This window comes from Fukomys damarensis, unplaced genomic scaffold (genome assembly GCF_012274545.1).
Source record: "Fukomys damarensis isolate Sample0158 unplaced genomic scaffold, DMR_v1.0_HiC HiC_scaffold_32, whole genome shotgun sequence".
Classification (NCBI taxonomy): domain Eukaryota; kingdom Metazoa; phylum Chordata; class Mammalia; order Rodentia; family Bathyergidae; genus Fukomys; species Fukomys damarensis.
In genome coordinates this window covers 10,653,729-10,674,527 of record NW_022900944.1, presented here as the reverse complement: position 1 = coordinate 10,674,527, position 20,799 = coordinate 10,653,729, and the positions used below count along the sequence as shown (strand labels likewise).

At 40.2% G+C, this 20,799-nt stretch overlaps 1 protein-coding gene and 1 long non-coding RNA gene across 4 annotated transcripts; one reads left to right on the top strand and one right to left on the bottom strand.

Moving 5' to 3' along the window:
- Nucleotides 1–16,849, top strand: LOC104872675. Of its 2 annotated transcripts, none has more exons than XR_004514954.1 (3): nt 1–132; nt 15,260–15,388; nt 16,778–16,849. It is a non-coding gene; the product is annotated as an uncharacterized LOC104872675 (long non-coding RNA). The 2 variants fall into 2 exon arrangements; XR_004514955.1 differs by lacking the exon at nt 16,778–16,849 and adding an exon at nt 7,491–7,563 and having other exon boundaries at nt 15,260–15,332.
- LOC104872676 (putative inactive carboxylesterase 4) lies at nt 2,167–17,064 on the bottom strand. Of its 2 annotated transcripts, none has more exons than XM_033757925.1 (7): nt 16,788–17,064; nt 12,758–12,965; nt 10,685–10,829; nt 8,259–8,392; nt 5,901–6,054; nt 3,396–3,500; nt 2,167–2,427 (listed from the first exon to the last, which is right to left on the bottom strand). In XM_033757925.1, the coding sequence occupies exons 1-7, from the start codon at nt 16,840–16,842 to the stop codon at nt 2,182–2,184; spliced, it is 1,047 nt and encodes a 348-aa protein (XP_033613816.1). In that variant the 5' UTR covers nt 16,843–17,064; the 3' UTR covers nt 2,167–2,181. The 2 variants fall into 2 exon arrangements, with proteins under 2 accessions (XP_033613816.1, XP_010637261.1); XM_010638959.2 differs by having other exon boundaries at nt 12,758–12,962; nt 16,788–17,060.
- Nucleotides 17,065–20,799: the final 3,735 nt, after the last annotated feature.

The window sequence follows — 20,799 nt, the reverse complement described above, 5'->3', positions numbered from 1 at the left end:
CTGATCTGTTGAAAGGTTCACTGGTGCAAATCTAACGGTTTAACGGTTTCCTTCCGGAATGTGTGGGCGGAGCTCTCTAACAGCTGGGCAGATAACAGATGTGTCTCGGGTGGATGGAGAAATGTGAACCAGGTAAATTCTTGCCACAAGAGGAACCTCTTCTGCAAACAGCTTCACAGGATGCTTTCCTGACATCCCTCATTGCTTTTCAGTTCCTTCTGATATGGTTTATGCTCCTTCATTGCTGGCTCTCTGCAAACATACGGTGATACTTTGTGCACATTCCCTTCACCACCATACGTAGCGATGTGGGGACTGGCCACTCTGCGTTGAGTGTTCTGAAGGATTTAGGAAGGTACTAGCACCTCCAGGCTTGGGGCAGGTAGGACACTTCACGCTTCTGATTCAGGAATTTGCACTCCAAAGACCATGGACTTGCCAGGATCAGTCCAACCGAGTGTACACCAAAGCAAATTTGTAATTTTAAGGTAGATGATTTCTAAACCTATATATGTCCAGAATGTTGTTGCCTTATTACTTAACCAAGGGATAAATGTACTTCAGAGAGAGAGACCAATAAAGAAGAGTTTTAGTTGAGTCATACAGACAGGTAAATTTTCAATAATATCTTCATAGTTCATGAATCCAGTCAAGATTGTTTTACATAAAAATCCATTTCTCTTTCAGTCACTCTGAAATTAGTTTTCTAATTCTCCATTAGGAAACTCTAACTTACACAAACTCAGTCTCGTACCAACTCACAGTTTTCTTTGTTGTGCATTCACCAGGATTATAGGGATTAATGGGGACTGGAATTGTCTACATTTGCTAAAATATTTTACCCAGATATGGGGATAGCAACCCCTGGAGATGTCTCCATTATAAGGAGTAGCCTCCACAAGCCAGTTGTGTGTGTGTGTGTGTGTGTGAGCGTGTGTGTGTGCGTATGTACTGAGGGTAATGGTGTTCATGGAAGCACTTCCCTAAAAGCTCTGATAGATGTCCTAAAATCACAGGTTCTCTGGATTTTCCCATTACCAAATATCCCTGCATAATCTGGGTGCTCTTGTGCCTGAATGAAAAAAATTTCCTCTATCAAAAATTAGAAAAGCAGCTGTACCTTAATTCTTAGACTATAGTGATTGACATTTGGCCTGATGAACCAGGACCCAAGCCCAAGAGCCATGTTAGTATCTATTCATGTACTCACCTGCAAAACACAGAGCTAGACACTTGCCCTGGACTTCAGACATTTCTTCTTGTGTTGAGACCCAAATAGAGAACTGAGAAGCTCAGGTAACTCCTGAGCTCAAAATTTTCTATACAAAGGGAGAAGTTTGCATGGGCCCTGGGTGCTTTGTCCTTGGATGTTTGTCCTGCCAAATACCTCTGTGATAATAGAAGGGCCATAACCATCCATGAATGCACCAATGTCACCTTCCCTGAGAAGCACCTATGCTGGCTATTATGAATATGTCTGCCTTCTGTATTCCCACTAAACTTAACCCACTAAGTACCTGGTTTTGTTTTTCCTTTGGTAGTTCTTTGTGAAGGGACTATGGTCAATACATGTATAGATCACCTCCCCTGACAGCACCCTCCCTTACACTTAGCATGGAGAAATGAATGTATGGGTTGCTCAGTGCAACTACAACTGGATGAATACAAGGACAAGCAGATGACAGCAATTATCAGATAGGTGATGGGTGTGTCAGTGCTTTTGGAGTATTGGGTGAAGAAGTGCGGACACATGCTGGTTGCTACATGCTGGGATGAACAGATTGAAAATAGATAAATGAAAATTTATAGAAGGATAAGTACTACATTGGAGAAATTATTAATTATACACACAGAAGGATGGGTAGATGAACAAATAGATAGATGATAGATGATAGATGAATGATGGATAGATACCAAAATCTAGTAAACAGGGCCACTGCTGTATAGGTATTTGTATAGCTTCTAAATCCACCAAGATTAACTGTTATTCTTTTTTGAAAAAAAAATTGTACTTAATATCTCCATCCCCACTATTCCCCCGAATAGTGGGGATGTAGTAATATAAAATATTCAATTCTTAAAATACATCTGCAAATAAGAATATCAACATATTCTAATTGGAAGAGCTAAGGAATAGTTATGTCATTTTTCATCATGTTATTATTGGATATTTTGGGACATTCATGCCAATTCATAACAAAAAAGGAAAAAGAAAATTCCAGTTTGTATCTGAAGGTAGGAAACTGTCTCAGATGGTTTAATGAAGCGATAAAGCATGGGGTCAAGTATACAGGGTGGGGTCAGCGAAATGAAGGCACCTACGATTTTCTGTGAGACCTCTAACAATTCTTCCTCTGTCTTCTGACACAGGCAGTGAACCATGACAGCTGATGTGATGGTTTTACACCCAGCAGCAACAGCAGTTTTCTGTAGTGATGACAAGTGAAATCAGAGTTACAGGGCAATGTCCCTTCCCTCCATCAGTGTAGACAGAGGAGTTTTATTCAAAACCCAGTTTATAAAATGCATTGCAGGTAGCTGTAAATACTCTAGACCAGTAGATATGGATTCTGGGGGTACACAGGGTGCTGCTTCTTTTAATGAGCATTGAGTTTTGGCATGACTACCTAAATATTATATATATTATATATAATATATATTATCTTATATACTATATTATAATATTTTATATATTATATATTAATATATAATTATATTATGTATTAATATATATCATATATTAATATAGTCTATATTATATAATATAGACTATATTAATATATGATATATATTAATACATAATATAATTATATATTAATATATAATATATAAAATATTATAATATAATATATAAGATAATATATATTATATATAATATATATTATTTATATTGTATTATATAATATATAATATTATATCTAATATTTCATGTATCAATGTGTCAAGACAGATTCCTCCTCTTGGCACACAGAAATCACATGCAGTGTTTCACTGTCTGATGTCAAATCTCATTTCCTTTACCTTCTAGCTATTTGATCTTCAGCAAGTCACTCAATGTCTTTATACCTTTACACCCTTATTTGTAGGTTAAAGTAGTCATCGTATTTCTTTTGTACAGTGACTTAATATTGGTGAGTGCTGAGGTGTGTGCTATGTCTCCCACACAGCACTAAGGCTTTCTGAGAATTGTGAGAGGTCTAGATATGATGATTCACTGGAAAATACTCTATAAAGCATGAAATGTATTTTAAATGTGAGTCCCACAGTAGCCCTCCCTGGTCACCCATTCTGACTTCAGTGATCCTTTGAGCATCTCAACACAATCTTACAAGAAAGGCACCTGTGGATTCCAGGAGAGCAGAAGAAAATACATGGATATCCAAAGTGACACCTACCTCAGCCAAATGCTTGGCGTCCTTCATGACCATACCAGCAACTGTGGTCACTCCACTTCCAGAAATAGCCCTGTGAAAGAGGTTCTTGGTCAGGGGGGACAACACCTGGGATGAAGTGGAGAGGAGAAGAGTTGATACTCCTGGTGCAAGGAGTCAATGATTCACATATTCTCTGAGACTCCCTCTACCCACTCCTCTGCCTGGCCATTCACCTAAAGCCATCATCACTTGGTAGATATGACAGCTCCTCAAATTTCCCTCTAACTTCGAGGCTTTCTCTGGTCCCAGTTTCCTGAGGAGAACCTTGGACTGGTGGAACCAGAGCCCAGAGTAAGGGATAATAATACTACAAGTGAGTGGTGTGTGCCCATGACAACAACCAAAATTTGGGAAAAGCCTTTAGACATTCTTTGCCACAGATTCTGTTTCAGAATTGCCATTACTGAGAACTTATTCAAGGAAAAGTAATTATTATGAAAGTGTTGTTTAGGGTAGAACCCAGGACCCTGAGTTTGATATGCTGCTCAAGCAAAAGAAAAAAGAATTAAGAAAAAGGAAGGGAAGGAAAAACAACAAAAAGTGATCAGGAAGGTGCACAGTAATATCTTGGAATTTTCATGTTGTATATAGTAAGAAAAAATAAGAGCAAACCACAGCTCTAATATTGTCAGATTGGGTATACAAACAATTTTTGATCCTTAATATAGAATATTATGCAATAATAAAATGTAAGATTACATAAGGAGGCTTAATTTTTAAGGAAACATTTATGTCACACTACACTTTAAAAATAGAAATAGCATAAAGAATTAGAAATTACATTCATCCATAGGAAAATGGATACATATTGAGGATATACTCCTAAGTGAAATAAATAAGTCACATGTGTAAATACCAAATAGTTTCTCTGGTGTGAATAAACTATAATAGTACATTAAAATCCTAATGAGATAATTGACAATGTGAAATAGGAAGAAAAGGGCTAAAGGTGTAGGGAAAGTGGGAAGGGTAGGGGAAAGGTAAAAAGGGAAAAGAAAAAAAAATGAGAAAATTAAAAAATGGAAATAAAGTGTTTGTAAATGGGGAAGGGAGGAGGAGGAGGTGAAGGGAGGAGGAGGTGAAGGGAGGGCATGGACAAGGGGAAAAATGAGAACCAAGACCTCTCATGTAAAGGTACAAGATCCCAATGATAAATGTAACTGTACTGTATACCTAAAATGTACCAATATACTCAATGAGGAAAAAAAATAAAAATAGAAATAACAGAGAGAGACAGAGAGAAAGATAGACATAACAGAGAGAGAGAGAGAGAGAGAGAGAGACAGAGAGGGAGAAGGAAATGGACGGATGGATAGAAAGAATGACAAATGGATACATGGGTACATACATACATACATATAATCTGTGCAAAATACTGTGGAAAGACAGTGCAAAAATCCCCAGGGACTATTCATGGAGGGTGAGAATGTGGATCACTATTTTCTTCTACTATTTTCCTTCTTATCTACTATGAAAATAATTGACATTGTCTTCAGAGTATTCAACTATGAAACCAACACCTGGTGTAAAAATATAGCAATTGAGCTGACATTAAACTCTACACTGAGTACTTACATCATGTCTTCTGGCTCCCAGAACCCTCAGTATCTTCCATAGTGTCCCCCAACCCCATTCCCCCCACCAGCAAGACATCTCATGACTCAAGGTTAGGCCTGTACCTTGAACTCCATAATTCACCCCTCCACTACTCCAACTTCCATTCCTCCTTCTGCTCACTTGCTTTCCCAAACTATTTGTTGCCCAATGGTCGCAAAGTGTGCTATCCACCCTTTTGGGCATGGATGAGTTCAGGACACTTTTCACAAAGCACCAGACTGCTCTCAATGCCCAAGTCCCCTCAACATCTGGCTTGGAGCCAAATGGCACAATATCTAGTGCATGTTCTTACCTCTTGCTATCCACCCCTACTTCCAAAGAAAAGTAAGGTGGTGCCTAATGTCTAAAATGGTTAAGAAGCGGTACAGAAACTCAATCAAGTGGAAAGGAGAGAAATATACCTACTGCAGGCTGAAGGTAGAGATTCTCATTGTTCCATAATATTAAGCTGAGCCTAATCCCCAGACAGTTTTAATATTATAACAGTTTTATTATCAGAAGCCACAACTCTAACATTATCAGATTAGATATATGAAATTTTTTGATTCTTAATATAGAATATTATGCAATAATAAAATATAAGATTACATAAGAAGGCTTAATTTTTAAAGAAATGTTTATGTCACACTACACTTTAAACATAGTAAAATATCAGGGAAAGAAAGACAGAGAGAAAAATAGAATTGGGCCTTGGCTCTTCACAAGCTGATGGTGGACATTGAGTAGACTCATCTTTGAATTCAGGTCTTGCAAGGACAGGGGCAGGTGACTAGATTAGCTGGTCTCCAAAAAGTCCAATCAGCAATCACATCGAGACTGGGGCTGAGGCCTGGTATCAGGAACACTTACAAGAACAGAGACACTTTCACCACCTGCTGACTCTCCAAAGATGGTCACAGAGCCTGGGTTCCCTCCAAAGCTGGCAATGCTGTCCTGGACCCAGAGCAGTGCAGCCACCTGGTCCAAATGGCCCCAGTTTCCCGGGCTGTGCTCATCCCCTGTGCTGCAAGAGACAGAGTGAAAAAGGGAAACAAAAATATTGCAGCAGTGTTCTCAGAATAGAAGTGGTGTAGGGTCTTTCATTTAGTCTTCCAGAAAGAGGTTAAAATCTGCATGTCTGATACAGGGGTCTTCCTAATGTGTTCTTAGGAGGGATCATGCTTTTTACCTACTGCAAACAGCATCTACAATGTATCCAAAACTCAAACAAGAGCTACAGCACATCTTTGATAAAAAATGAGCAAAAAATATCTCTGGCTACACCATGTCACACTACAGATCACAAATAAACAGGTGATAAAAGAAATATAGTGTGAACTAATGAAAACACATTGAGGAAAAGAAACCCTAATAAAGGATGAAAGAGATATGGGACAGTGTAATGGTATTTTGCATTTCAGAACCGGGGAAAGTGTTCCTAAAGAAGTAGCATTTGGTCGAGATCAGAATAAAATAGTATATGGGTCTTGTAAATTACCAATGAAGGGAATTTCATTTAGGAAAAGTAGCAGCTCCACAAAGCCCAAGGAAAAGAAAAAAAAGTTGAGTGTGGCTAGTGTAACTGCAGCTAAAGAGCCTACTGCAAGCCTTGGCAAAAATATCTAAAACATAGCAAGTAACTTAAGAACCTTCCTAAGAGTCCCAGTGTCATTGAAACTATTCCTCAAAATAGCAAATTTATAAAAATGTGGTTACATTTCAGCATAGAGGAAGAGTCAGAGGAATTATCAGAGGCACAGGACTTTGATAGGTGCAAGCAAAGATAAGTTAGAAGTAGGCGTGTGAATACACCCTTAAAAGTTGGAGCCAACAGGCTTTGCTGGCCATGTGGATGTTGGTTGCAAGAAAAAGAGATGAGTCCAGGTTGCCCACCGGGGCTTTGTACTGAGAAAAATGGAGAATAGAGCTACTCAGGAGCACTTGTGGGAAGAGAGGAAGATTCATTGTTGAGTGAGAGGTACTAGACATAAAGTGCTGACAATATAAAGAGGGAAGCATCTTGCAGACATGGAGGAAGATGGGAGAAGGTAGCCAAAGATGGCACGTGGCGTGGATGCTACAAAATTGAGCTCTTAAAGTGCTTCTGGGGTTACCCAGGGTTCACTGGACAGGGGGACAGAGAAGCTCAGGGTAGGGGAGGAGAATGACTTATGAATGGCTAAGGAGGAACATGCCAGGAGGTGGGAAGTGATCAGAGCTAGGAGAATGAAGCAGTTCGGAGAGGAAGGAGTAGCTATTGGTGAGTGGTACAGGGAGGTCCCATCCAGGCACTGGTGAAGATCACTATCAACTATGAGGACAGCCTGGCAGCATGGTTAGTTGAAAACCTGCCTGCATGAGCATTCATTGCAATCCCTCCTTGAGGCTGCCCCACCTTACTTTCCCAGAAGAAGATGTACAGCACTTCATTGATCTGATGCATGTTCTCTCTGATCATAGAAGGAGAACTGAGGAACAGAGAGAACTTTTGAAGCTTTGCTGTGCACTGGTAGATAGCAAAGGTGAAAAGGAGGTGAGTATTTCGGAGAAGGAACATGTGGCTGGCTCTTGAAGAATGAACGTTCCAGGGGCACAGTCCCTGCAAAAGCTCAGAAGCAAATAGACAAGTGTGAATGATAAATGAAAAGTTCACTGGGAACTAATTAATTAAGGGACTGGACATATTTGTAAGATCTTTAGAAAAGAGCACTTTGCTAAATGGCATGAGTACAGCTGGGACCTCACATCATGGCTATGACTTCTACTGTGGTTTGGTTAGCATGTGGTTTGTCCTCCAAGGGTTCATGTGCTGAAGCTTTGATCCCTAATGTGCCAGTATTAAGAGTTAATAGAACCCATAAAAGGTGAGGTCTTGTGGGCTGCTGCCTTTAGAAGATATTAATATAGAGTTCACGAGAGACTCATGAGCTCCCTAAAGAGTGAGTTGTAATAAAAGAGTAAGATGGTCTCAGACATTGCTCTGTGACTTCCTGTCTGGTCCTGTGATCTAATCTGTCTGCTGAAACTTCCCTTTCTGATTTTCACCATGTTGTGATACAGCCAAGAGTCTCTCATCAGAGACCAATCAGATGAAACAACCTGATGTTGCAATGAACTAAATAATTTTGTTTCTAAAAGTGATTATCCAAGTCTTGGATATTTTGTTACATCAACATAAAGCAAACCAACCCAGAAGACAATGTGAGAGAGAAGAGTCTAATAGCTTACCTGAAGAATCCCCAGATGCCTAGTCGGTACTGAATGGTCACCACTATCACATTTTCATGGGCAGAGAGGGCCAGTCCATCATAGGTGGATGCCCCACCCAATGCCAGACCACCTCCATGGATCCACACCATCACCTGGACAAGGAGGACACATCCACACTGATTACACAAAATGCTATTGGAAAAGACATAGGAGGTTTTCTGATTTGGTCACTTGTAACATTGTGGCTGTGACTTAAGGAGGCCATGAAACAAAGTCTACCAAACCCCAGCAATGTTGCAAAAGGTTGTCTCTCGCTCCTCTCCAATTCTCCCAGCAGGGGCCAGGATACGACCACACTCAATATCCAAAAAGTCCTTGAGTTTCAGCTTCATCTCACTTAACCCCTCAGTGGGGAAATACACTTCCTGCACTGTTCCATTATTTCGATAATTAACATCTTCAATGAGTCTGTTCCTACTGTGCCACTTTGCCTCCTCCGCAGCCTAAATCCAATAGGTGCTCCTCAGCCCAGCCTCACAGTTGCCTCTTGCAGAAAGTCTTGGAACACTGACTAGCATTACGTAAAGACTTACTATGTGCCTGGGACTGTGTTGAGAATTGAAAATGACAGTACAGTAAAGAACACAATTTTTAAATCATGTCTTGCATTTAAAATTTCACATACCAGGGAATAAAGAAGAGTTGGTAAAATGATACTAATAATATTGCTAATAGAAAACCGATTACTACATCAACTACATATCAATAACTGTTGTAAGCATTCGGAAATACCTATCCAAAAGGTAGATACTAATAATGTCCCATCTGACAGGTAAGGTGGGGTACTTCCTTGACCAAGACCTATAGCTAATAAGTAGTAGCAGCAAGACTTAGCCTGGAAGTTTGGCCCCAGCGCTCATGGGCTGAGCGGCCTACTGACTGCAGTGAAACAACCTGGCTGTGAGGGCAATAGGAAGATCCTTCTTTAGCTCCACCGAGTATGTGATCAGTGCTTGCTCTGTGTAATCGCCCAGACCAAGTGAAGCTTAACAGTCCTCAATGAATACTGTTATGAAATTATTTTCAGTTGAGGAAACAGACATTGAAGGAATTTATGAAATTGACAGAGGCTCTAGGTTATTCAAAGGCAAACTTAGGATTTAAACCCCAATAGTCCCAGAGCCTGTGTTCCCTACCCAGGGGTCTCCTGCCCCTAGCCTCCTATGGACCCTTTCTCCTGTTTCTCGCTTGTCTCAAGGGCCCACTTTAAGACACAATCTTCTCTAAATGACGGCTGAACTCAAGGGCTGGTCTGCAATGATATGCTTGGAGAAGGTACAAAGTGTCTGTGCAACCTAAAGGAAAAGATCTTTCAATGCTGGGCTGTGTTCTCAGAGTTTCTTCCTCCTTTTTGTAACCCCCAAATCTAACTGTCTGCATGTGGACACTCAGTATGTAATAGAAGGAAGTGAATGAATGAGGGAAAATCTGTCCCCCCAAGCACACGTAAGACCAACTTCTAAGATGGTGTCCTGCCCAGCCATTCAGGTGCTCCATGTCAGGGTGCTCGCAGAAAACTAGCTGAGTGTTGGCACCCTCCCTGTACCACCTCATGGACTGTGGACTGCCTCTTTGCCAGCATGCCCTCCTGCACTCCTCCTGCCACCCCCAACATGGAACTGCAGTTTACCTCACCTTTGGTTTTCTGTTCTTTGGACAATGCTGAGTCACTGGGACATCAGCCTATTCCCCAGGTAGTTAAGGAGAGAAGAAACCTAGCATAAAATGGCACAGAATTGGCCAGAAATAAGTAAATTTCTAAGAGGATTTTCTAGGCTCCAGCCACAACAATGCAGTCACTAGGCAGTAAAAGCTTTCACAAGACAGCGAAACTCTTTGCAGGTACCTTATGTAGAAAGATGAGACACATGCTCTATCTACTTCCTACTCTCTGCCAAAATGACACTGGTTTGAAAATCAGAAATTGCAGTTCTTGTATTGACAATCATATCATGTGACTTTCTTTCTCCCTCTGGGCCTTAGTTTTTCTACCTGATGGAAAGAAATTATTAGATTATTCCATTTTCTCTAAGTATCCTTCCAGCTCCAATTCTTGAAAATTATGCTTACCTGCTTTGGCAAACATATACTTAATCTAGTAACTGGGTGTTCACTCTTATTCTTCTATTAGTGTGCAGAAATTTAGAAGGATTAAGGTGTGCATTCCAGATATAAACCAAACTCCTCCCAGGTACTTGAGATTTTCAAGGGAAAACAAAATAATGAAAACTTGCATTTTCTGTGATGAAAAAAAAGCTCTGAATCACCCAGTTTGTCAAAGCCTGTGGTACCCTCGGTCAAGCTATCTTCATCCCCTTCTATTCTGCATTCAAAGATCCCAGATACTGAACTTCACAAGTCTCGACCAGTGGTGCCACGCTTACCGGCAGACTGCCTTTCTTCCTCAAGTAAACTGGAGTGTAAATATCTAAATACAAACAATCTTCAGAATACCAGATGGCAATGCCCTCTTTTCTGTTGGTAAAGAGATCAGAAATCACCTGGTTTCCTTTGGCATCTTGGGAGCACCTAGCAGAGGGAAAGAAAAACACCTGAGGTTCAGCCAGGTAGAAACTGCAAATGGCGCCTGCAGATTGACTTTGTACAGGGCGGTTTAAACTTGTAATTGAAGTTATTATCATTGGACTGGAATGATTTCAATAGGTAGAAAGCTGTCTGCAGACCCTGGTAGGAATCCTGGGACTCTAGAGTCTCCCCAGCTCAGGCAGAAGGAGAAAGACTTCCCACCTTATCCTTTTCAGCAGCTTTCATAATGCACTGGTTCAGGGACATGGAGGTTTCCCGTGTGCATTCTGCCCAAGGAAATGTCATTTCCTATACACCTGGAAAGCACAGCATTCTCTGCTGGGCTGCACAATGACCATGTTCTTCTACCAGGTAATCATGTTCTAGTCCTGGGTATACTTCCTTCAACAAGAATGACCTCAAATGTAAGAATTACCCTCAGCAACAAGATCCCAACAATGAATGTAACTGTACTGTATCCCTAAAATGTACCAATAAATTCAATTAAAGCTGAAAAAAAAAGAATTAACCTCAGCAGATCAGGATTAAAATTTTGGAAGATAACTTCAGGAAAACTGCCTTCTAGTACTGCCTCAGTATTGCTCTGGGCCAATCTGCCAGTTCTGTAAGGGTCCTACAACCCTGCCATGCTAACATTCCATCATCACCCTGCCCCAGGCAACAACTGTTGGCTCCCCTGAGAAGAGGTCTCTAAGATCCAACTCAGATTACAACATGCAACAAGCTCTAAGTTCCCCTGGGTGCTAGGCCCTGATATAAATTCTTTTGATGTAGTAACTCTTTCACCTCACAGCATCCACCCAAAGCATGATGCTGTTCTTATCTCTTCTTTACATGTGAGAAAGACAATGTACAAAGAGGTTAGAAAATCTTCCAAGGACTGCATTGCAACCAGATCTATGATTATTTTCCTTGGTACATTAAAAGTGACGTTTCTAGCTGTCTTTTGACACTGGTGGTGGAACTGCAACCTGCAGGATGTAGAAGATCTGAGGCAGGTTGAGAAAGCTCTTAAGTGGCAGAAGTAGAGCCAGCAAATATTACACTGAGACTTTTATCCTAAGGAATTTTTTCTAAGAACAAGGAACGTAATATTTATAAACACCCAACTATAACATCAAAAATTGGAAAGACTTTCATTTCACAAGTATTTATAGATAAATACCCAGGCATGGTTGTCTCAAGATAGAAGAAGTCACAACACTACCTTTTACTTTTTTTAGCTATTTTTTCTTCCCCCAAAAAATCATATCATATTTTAACCTATTACCAATTTAATTTTTAACCTTCCATATTAACTATTATCCCTCTGCCCATTTCTAAAAAGGTTTGTTCTCTAATGGATTTTAAGAACTGAGAAAATGTTTGGCACACAATAGGTGTTGAGTACCTAAGAGTTGAATAAGAGGCTCTAGAAAATGTTAGGTAAAAAGAATGGAAAACCAGGACCATATTAAAACCATAGCAAGGCTTTATTATGGGGAGGATCTGCCAGGCTGTCTCTGAGCAGAACAAAGAGCTTCTTTTATAGGAGCAGGGTGGTGTTAGCCTGAGCTGGGGTGGAGATGAGTGAGGCAGTTTTAAGAGATTGGAGGAGCCTGTGACATTACTAGCTGCTAAGAGGTAGCAAGTATCAGGCTACCTTTTTTGGCGGGAGAAGACACATGATGGGAAGAAGAAGCCTGTTGTTTGCTGGGAGAAATCATATTTTAACATGGAGGCTGCTATTCCATGTAGCAGCCATCTTAAGGTAAGGGAAATCTAACCGAAAGGTGTGACAGTTCTGGAATGTTTCAAAGGTTCTTGATGATTCCAAAAGTAGAGCCAATCAGCATATTGTCTTGACTCATGCATCAATCTGAGGAAAATATCCCCACTAAAAGATGCCCAAACCATCCCCACCAACTTACATGGGAGGGTAAGAGGTGGTGTTCTTCACATAATTCCATGGATCCGGAGGCTGTGGAGGAGCAAACCTCAGGGATCCCAGAGGGGGCTTGGCAAAAGGGACTCCCAGGAAAATGGCCACAGTCTGTGCAACTCCTTCCAGGCTGACGTACTTTCCAAGGACTTTTCCATGCACAGTGTCCACCACAGGTGGTGAGGATTTGTGTCCTGCTGGACATAGACAGGAAATGAGGACACAACAGAGGAAAAGATGAGGCTGAGATTCCTGGTAAGTTTTGCCTCTTTCTAGGCATGTGATCTTGTCCAAGTCACTTAAACTGTCTATGCCTTGGTTTCTTCTTAGTATTACACAGATGAGAAACACTATCTTTCCCTACTCTGAATGCCAATGGAAGGAGTTAAGTAGAACCGGAGTAGAAAAGTAAATTAAACAGCAGGCATGATGGTGGAAATAGATAAGACCATTTGGGGTCCTACTTTCAAGGTTTTAGAATCATGTATCCATTAGCACCCTGGTGCTGAGCTGTTTGGATGAGAGAATGTGCTCAAGAGGCTGACATCACAGGGGAAAAGTCACAAAGCAATTTGACTCAAGATGATAATGCTGGATTGACAGAAATGGTGCCCTTGGAGAGGAATGAGAAAGGTGCCACATGATGGAAAAGAGCTAGTGAGCCCTTTGATTGGTGGGGTCAGGGAGGAGGTGGGAAGTGCAACAGAGAGGTAAAAATATGGTTGCATAGAGCAACTGAGACAAATAAGAATCATCAAAAGAGTTACCATTTAAGGAAGGAAAAGAATAAGTGTAGACAGAGGAGGAGGATGAAACAGGAAAAATAGAAATTGCAGAAACCTGGAGACTACTAAACACACACCATTGGTGACCCAGGAAAACCACAACATGGAGTTTGTGGGGAATGGAAATCATCCTGGAATTCACAGGTGCATGGAATCGGGGTTTACCAAGACAGGCTGGGGGCGGGGGTTATTTAGTGGGTGAATTAGAGCAGAAACAGTTCTAAAGTAAAGGACACCATAAGCTTCTATAGTATTCTCTGGTGTGAGCAGGTCTATTCAGAGGTGTGACAGTGCCCTGTCTGTTCCATCCCCTCTCCTCTTATGCAGCAGAAAATTCTTCCTCATCTCACGCAGATTCCACTTCACCATTAAGTTCCACTGCCATGCAGCCTGTGTGTACTTCCTGACCATCTTTCTAGCCAGGCGCATGTTCAGACACTTAGTTACCCATGCAGTCTTACCTCCTCAGTGGCCTCTCTAACTTCAACTATTCCTAATGTTCCACACAGAACATTATTTCCAGCCTCTTGCCCTCCCAATTTGCTTCCCCCTCAAAAAAAAACCCTATATGTCCACATCTCCCTAAAATTTCATAACCAGAAAAGAAAAAAATAAGATTCATTCTAAGAGAAGCACAGCCAATAATACTGAAAACTGTGTAAAATAAGGCTTACAGATAATCAAGATTATTAACAATCCAATGGCTATTTCATTTTGATTGTTTATTTTACTAAAGGTTCCAAGATATATTTATTGCAAAACATGTACACAGAGATGGTCACAGACTAAGACATTGCAGACTTCTCTTTCTCTTTGTGCAAAGATTTCTGTACTGAATTTTGGCTCCTCTTTTTAAATTAGGAAAAAAATGTATGAAGATATATGGAGATGTAAAGAAGGAATTGTGAAGGAGGTCTTGGCCCGTGACCAGATTTGGGTGATGTGGAGGGAAATGAAAGGACTGGGGAACAGGGATAAGAAGCTGGCTCTATATTAGACGGGTTCAGTGTGGAAGTCAGTGAGAATCCCAGAAAGAAAACATCTCAGGACCAGAGGACTATAGAACTGGAGGATAGTGGTGAGGGGCAGGCAGAGGCCTCCACTTGAAGGTAACAGTGCATATAATGGTGTGTGACTTCATTACAGACCTGTGTGAGAGAAGAGAAAAAGCTGAAAATAAAGCTCAGAGATAGTTGCACCTACCAGATTGGTAGCACAAGAAGGGCACAATGTCAAAACAGCCCAGGAAGGAGGAGGGTTTGGCAGGAATGCTGAGTGCTTCAAAGCAATCAGGGAGGACAAAGTCTAAGCAGAAATCATTACATATGGCTTGTGTTTGGTCAGTGATAACCTTCAAGCCAGATGAATTTGGGAGAACCCAGTGAAAAACTTCACACTCTCCCAGGTAAAAATGTAGTTGTACAGAGCAAATGAGACAATAAGAATCATCAAAAGAGTTACCAATTTATGTCACGTGAAGTGTGCATGGGGTGAGCACTTCCTGTGTGACTGACATTTTCTTTAAATTATTTCTCTGAAAATAGCTTTCTGTATGTATTAATATGCCCACTGATCAGAAGAGCAAACTGGATTTGGAATTGGCCCATAGACTTCCTAAGACAGAAATATGATTGCATGTCTGGGGTAACCTGCTAAAAAGAATACTTCACTCTAATTCTAGGCCCCTTCTTGCACTTCATTTCCAGTCCTTTCATAGCCACACAGCCAGAGAGAAGACACGATCTAGATGATGAAGTCGTGGATGTCTGAGCACTGGTCTGGTTTCAGGAGGCAGAAATAGAACACAGCATGATTTTCCACCTGATGCTGGGAAAGTATGTGGTTCCTGAGTCTCAATTTCTCTGACTATAAAATGGCAAAGACATATGTTCAGGTGCCTTGCTATGGCCCTGAAATATCACACATTTCTGTTGTATTTATAGCAAAACATTTATTGGTATATTTTACGCATACATAATGATAACACTCATTGTACAAAATGTGTACCTTTAGGTGATACACCCTGTCTCTTTTTAAGAGGTGGATTTATTTTTTGTATCTGATGTGTTGACCTTACAAGCTCTGCTGATCCTGGAGGAACTGTCACTCTTAGGGTCCAGCCAATCTCTTGGCCACACCTCAACCACTTCTTCTTTTTTTGTTTGTTTGTTTGTTTGTTTGTTTTGCTTGTTTGTTTTTTTAGACAGGGTCTCACTATGTAGTTTATATTGACCTGGAACTCACTATGTAGCCCAGGATGGTCTCAAACTCACAGCAATCCTCCTGCCTCAGCCTCCCAAGTGCTGAGATTACAGGCTTGAGCCACCACACCCAGCTCTCAACCACTTCTTATATCTGGTTCTCAGACCCTGAATCAACATGCACCTGCCTGAACTCTCACATCCAGGCAGCCAGCACAGCTCCTGCACCCCAGACTTCAGTAAAACCATTTGAACTTTCTCTGCATTTTCTTTTCCTTCTAGTAGAATCCCCATCAAATTTTCTTGCACAAGTGCCCTCTTTCTTTCTTTGCCTCCTGAAATACTCTGTTCTTCTACTTGTGGCCCACAACTCATCAGTGTGACCTGTCCTTTGAGAACTGTAACAAATTGTCCTTTTGGTGGCCAATCCATCCTGACCTCATTTACCACATGTAAAAATTTCTATTAATACACTCCACCTAAAATCAACTCCCTTATCTCTTCTGATTGGGCATCCTCTGTGCTGTTTAGGAATAACAACTCATTTCTGCTCACTAACAACTCACTGGCGGAGGTATCATTGTCACATGTATTTTAGAAATAGAGTAACCTAAGCACAGAAAAGTATGGTGCCTAAGGTCTCTCAGCTGAAAAGGCTGAGCTGGGAGCTAGACACCATGCTGGCTACTGAGTCCATGCTTTTAATGATCTACTAAGCCATCTTCTTGAAGTGGCCAGATCTGGGAATCATGGAAAATATAAACTGGGCTCTCTTACTTTCTCTTGGTTGAAGTTAAAAGTGATTCTCTGTCTTCTGCTGTTTAATTTGTACAGCTGAGACTTGGGTTATTTATCTGACTCTGATTTTCCTTGTAGCGAGAATATTTTCACATTCAAGTTCAAGTACAGAAGCTGAGCACCACTGTGAAACCAGACATCATGTGTTTGTTCTTTGCATATCTTTACCCACTTTGGGCAAGGGCTTCTAACTATGCCTCCCCACCCCCATTAATTATGTTTCAGAAGCACTTACCCCAAGCTGTGCAAGCAGTGAGACAGGCCAAGACCAGAGAATAAAGCTGCATCATGGAAGGACAGCGGCTCTAGGGTCAATGTGTTCTCCTTTTTGCTCCAAAGGAATGCACTGGTCTTGCATAAAGTCTGGGCACTGCTCCACCTACCTAACCTAATAGAATAATCTGAAACAGCAAGAAAAATTTTCCTATTCTAAAGAGCTTCCTAGTCATGCCTAATCAGAGTTTATCCTCTGTTATCTGAACAGTCCATATCCAACTCTCCAATAACAGGTCGTCATAAATTCATGCAATAATTTCTTACATAATATTTTCTCCCTTTCAGGACTCTATCTTCTGAGCACTTTGAGCTTCACGAAAGCAGGCACAGTTGGCAGCTACCTTCACTGTGGGAAGAATTGGTTTGAAGTCATAAGAACAAGCTGGGGAGTTTTATTTTAATTCACAGCCTTAGAACTTCTCAGGTGGCAGATTAATACCCGACCTATCTCTTTGCTTCCCTTGGGATCATTACCCCCAGAATCCTAGACTCTCAGATTTTGTAAGAAATCATTAGTATCCTTCAATCCCAGTTCTGATGTTGAAATTAGCATTGCAATATTCCTTGCAAGTGGCCCTGCCTGCTGGCACACACAGATCAGATTCATGAAATGCACTAACTTTCAGAGCAGAGTTTGTTTGGATAGATTGTTCTTACAGTGCCTGAACACATCATTGCAAAATCCTTGGCTATATGTTATCAGGTGCATCTGAGGTCTAGGGGTCCCGAGACTCAGCCTAGCCCGACTTGTTTCTCTCTCCAACATAGAAAGAAGAGGACTCAGAGAAGACCAGTGCAAAGCATGAGTAAATTTACGCATAGCAAAAGTAGGTTTTGTAGGTATTGCAAGAAAAAGTGGTGAAGAGCCAGGAGTGGCAGAGCCTAGGACTGAGACACCAAGGAATCTGGGGTGCAGTTCTATTTAGGGTAGGAGGCCCACCTCAACCTAGTCTAAGGGTCACTACTTCATTGGTTATTGTACCTGTTACTAGGGGCTAAGTTTGATTGGCTCTAGGGGAATTTTCCAGTGACTACTTTAGCAACTGCTTTTGGGGAAGTGAACTACTAGAAGGGAAATCTACTTAGATCTTCAGACAGAAATCAAGTTATGTGGATCCCTGCCAAACACTCACTGATGCTTAGGTTTAAGTTAGTGATCAGGGTCCTAGGAGTCATTCCAACTATAATATTTGAGCACAGAGAACATGTGGGAAATTTTTCTTGGCGGTGGATCTTAGAGAGCTGCACTCCTTGTGTAAGTGGAAGATATTTGCACCCCATTTTCATGAATATATACTGTAACCTGTGATCCTAGAGAATCTTTGTTTGAATTTTTCAGTCATAGTTATTTGGCGTCTTCCACCTTTCCACTCATTGACTTCCAATTTCTCCTCTAAAAGCAGTTCTGTTTGCTCTGTTGACCTAGCTTCTAAAAAATTTCCCTATCTGTTTGTCCATATGGATGTCTTTAAAACTTTGTTTTCCTACTTTTTTGGAAGAAGTAAGAAAAATAAGATTTATTTATGATATACTAGATATTATTTGTGGTAGGGATTGCTGGGATCTTGTTAAAATATGTCCCAAATTCTATTCTATGAGGCTGATGCAGGAAGGTTGCCTACCCTGGGCATTTAGCAGCGTTAGCGAGTCTTTTGTCTCAAAAAAATAAAAAACATTTTGGGGTGTTGTAGCTCAGTGTGAAGGTTCTGGCTTAAGTCTCCAGTACAATGACAACAAAATAAAGGAATAAAAAAATATGTAAATAAATGAATGAATGAATGAATGATTAGCTGTAAAAATACCAAAGGAAAAAGAATCACCAATAGTCTTGACAAGACAAAAATTATGTAGGATTTGTCCAGTGGTGAATAAGAAGCAAGGAGTGCAAGTCTTTCTGAGAATACCAAGGGCTGACAACAATGAGGAGCGATGGACTCCTTAACTCTACTCATAGGATTACAGGTTGATAAATCATTTTCTACAGTGGTTAAAATATGGAACCCATGTTACTCAACAAGCCACTGTTAGGTACATATGCAAGACTAATGCATGCATATAGTCATTAAAATAAATGCACATTCCAGAATATTCATGACATTATATGTAATAGCTTGAACCTAGAAACCATCTGTAAAAGACTGAATTTTTGCCTCTCTTCCCATTCTTATGCTAAACACTTAACCTCCAAAGTGATTTTCTCCAGAGAGCATTTTTGTAGATTACAAGGGTTAAACAGGTCATAAAGATGAGGTCCCAGTCAAGTAAAATTGGTGTCCTTATAAGAAGAGACACACAATACCCTGCTCTCCTCTTTGTCTCTCCTTCTCTTTCTCCCCACCTCTCTCTCCACATGTACAGAACAGCATCCATGTGAGAATATAAGGAGGCAACCACTTACAAGCAGGGAAAAGAGCATTCATCAGGAATTGAATCAACCAGCACTTTGATCTGGAAATTCTAGTCTCCAGAAATATGCTAAAATTAATTTATCTTCTTCACAAAACTCAGCCTATGGCTGCTATGGTAGCACATGTTAGCCTTATGCTACTATGACAAAATATCTGAGATTAATTTAAAAGAAGAAAGATTTATTTTGGCTCACAGTTTCCGAGGTTTCAGTCCATGGTCACTTGATTCTGTGGTTTCTGAGTCTAAGTGAGGCAGAACATCATGATAAGGAGTTTGTGGCGGAGCTATGTTGCTCACCTTAGGATGACAGATTAGCAAAAGGAGAGAGGAGAGAGAGGTAGGGACAAATATCCCCTTCAAATTCATACCCAATATGACTTACATATTCCAGCTAGGCCACTTGGAAGCCTAGAAACCCTAGGAAGTTTTCTGCCACCTTTCAGTACCATGTTAAGATATAAATTTATCAACAAATTAGTGCATTTATATGTTCATAGCCTTCATGACTGAATCACCTCCCCAAAACCCCACCTCTGAACTGTATTAGAGATCAACAAAAACAGATTTTGGGAATACATTTCAGATCCAAACTATTACACATCCTGAGCAGATTAATACATTAACCAAATGTTATATAGCAACAGAGTGGGTAAATTTACACCATAAATTGATTTGCCATATTGCTCACTACCTTAGAACATAACTATATTTTGATATAAAGTTTTTAAAGATGTGTTTACACTTGAATGAATATATTAGTCTGAACCCTAATACAGTATATTTGGTATCTAAATCAAAAGAAATATGTTAGCTGAGTGGTGCCGCCACCTGCCTTACAAGTGCAAGTTGTAAAAGTTGATAAATAACTATTAGAATCTTTTCTATTTTGTATTTAATCAATGTTTTTCTATCATAAATATAAAAGACTAATCACTGAAAAGCTTTTACCATATTTTTCAATGTCCATTAATTTCTTCAACATAAGTAGAATCTTCTCAGCTGGGACCTGGACATCTATTTTTGCATAGTTTTCAGGCATTTTGATGTACATCTTTGATTATACATAACTGTCCTAACTGTAACATGAGTATTTTCTTAGTTACTTAAATCTGTCCAAAAATATTTTTTAATATTTTGGATAAGTGGGAATAGGATTTGAAAAAAAACTTTGGAAATAATGGTTTTAATTTTTTATATAATTTATGGCATCCATACTTGCAGAACCTGGTGCCAGTCAAAGGTTAAACCCCCTTGAAATCATTCTCTTATTACCTGCAAATTCACATTCCGAATGTGCCATATCACTTTGTACTCATCAGCAATCAGTATATTCCATGTTGTATTTATGTCTGCTTTTCCATCACTGTAGGAACATAAAATTTAGAACTTTATTCTAAAATAAACAGTAAACTTTTATTTTAAATGGAAAATCCTCTTTCCAACTCAAACAGTGTTGGACCCAACATATTAAATCTAAACAACCCAATTTTAATCATGTACAAATCATATCAGTTTTCACCTGTGAATTTTCTGGTGATAGATTAATAACTACCACAAACTGC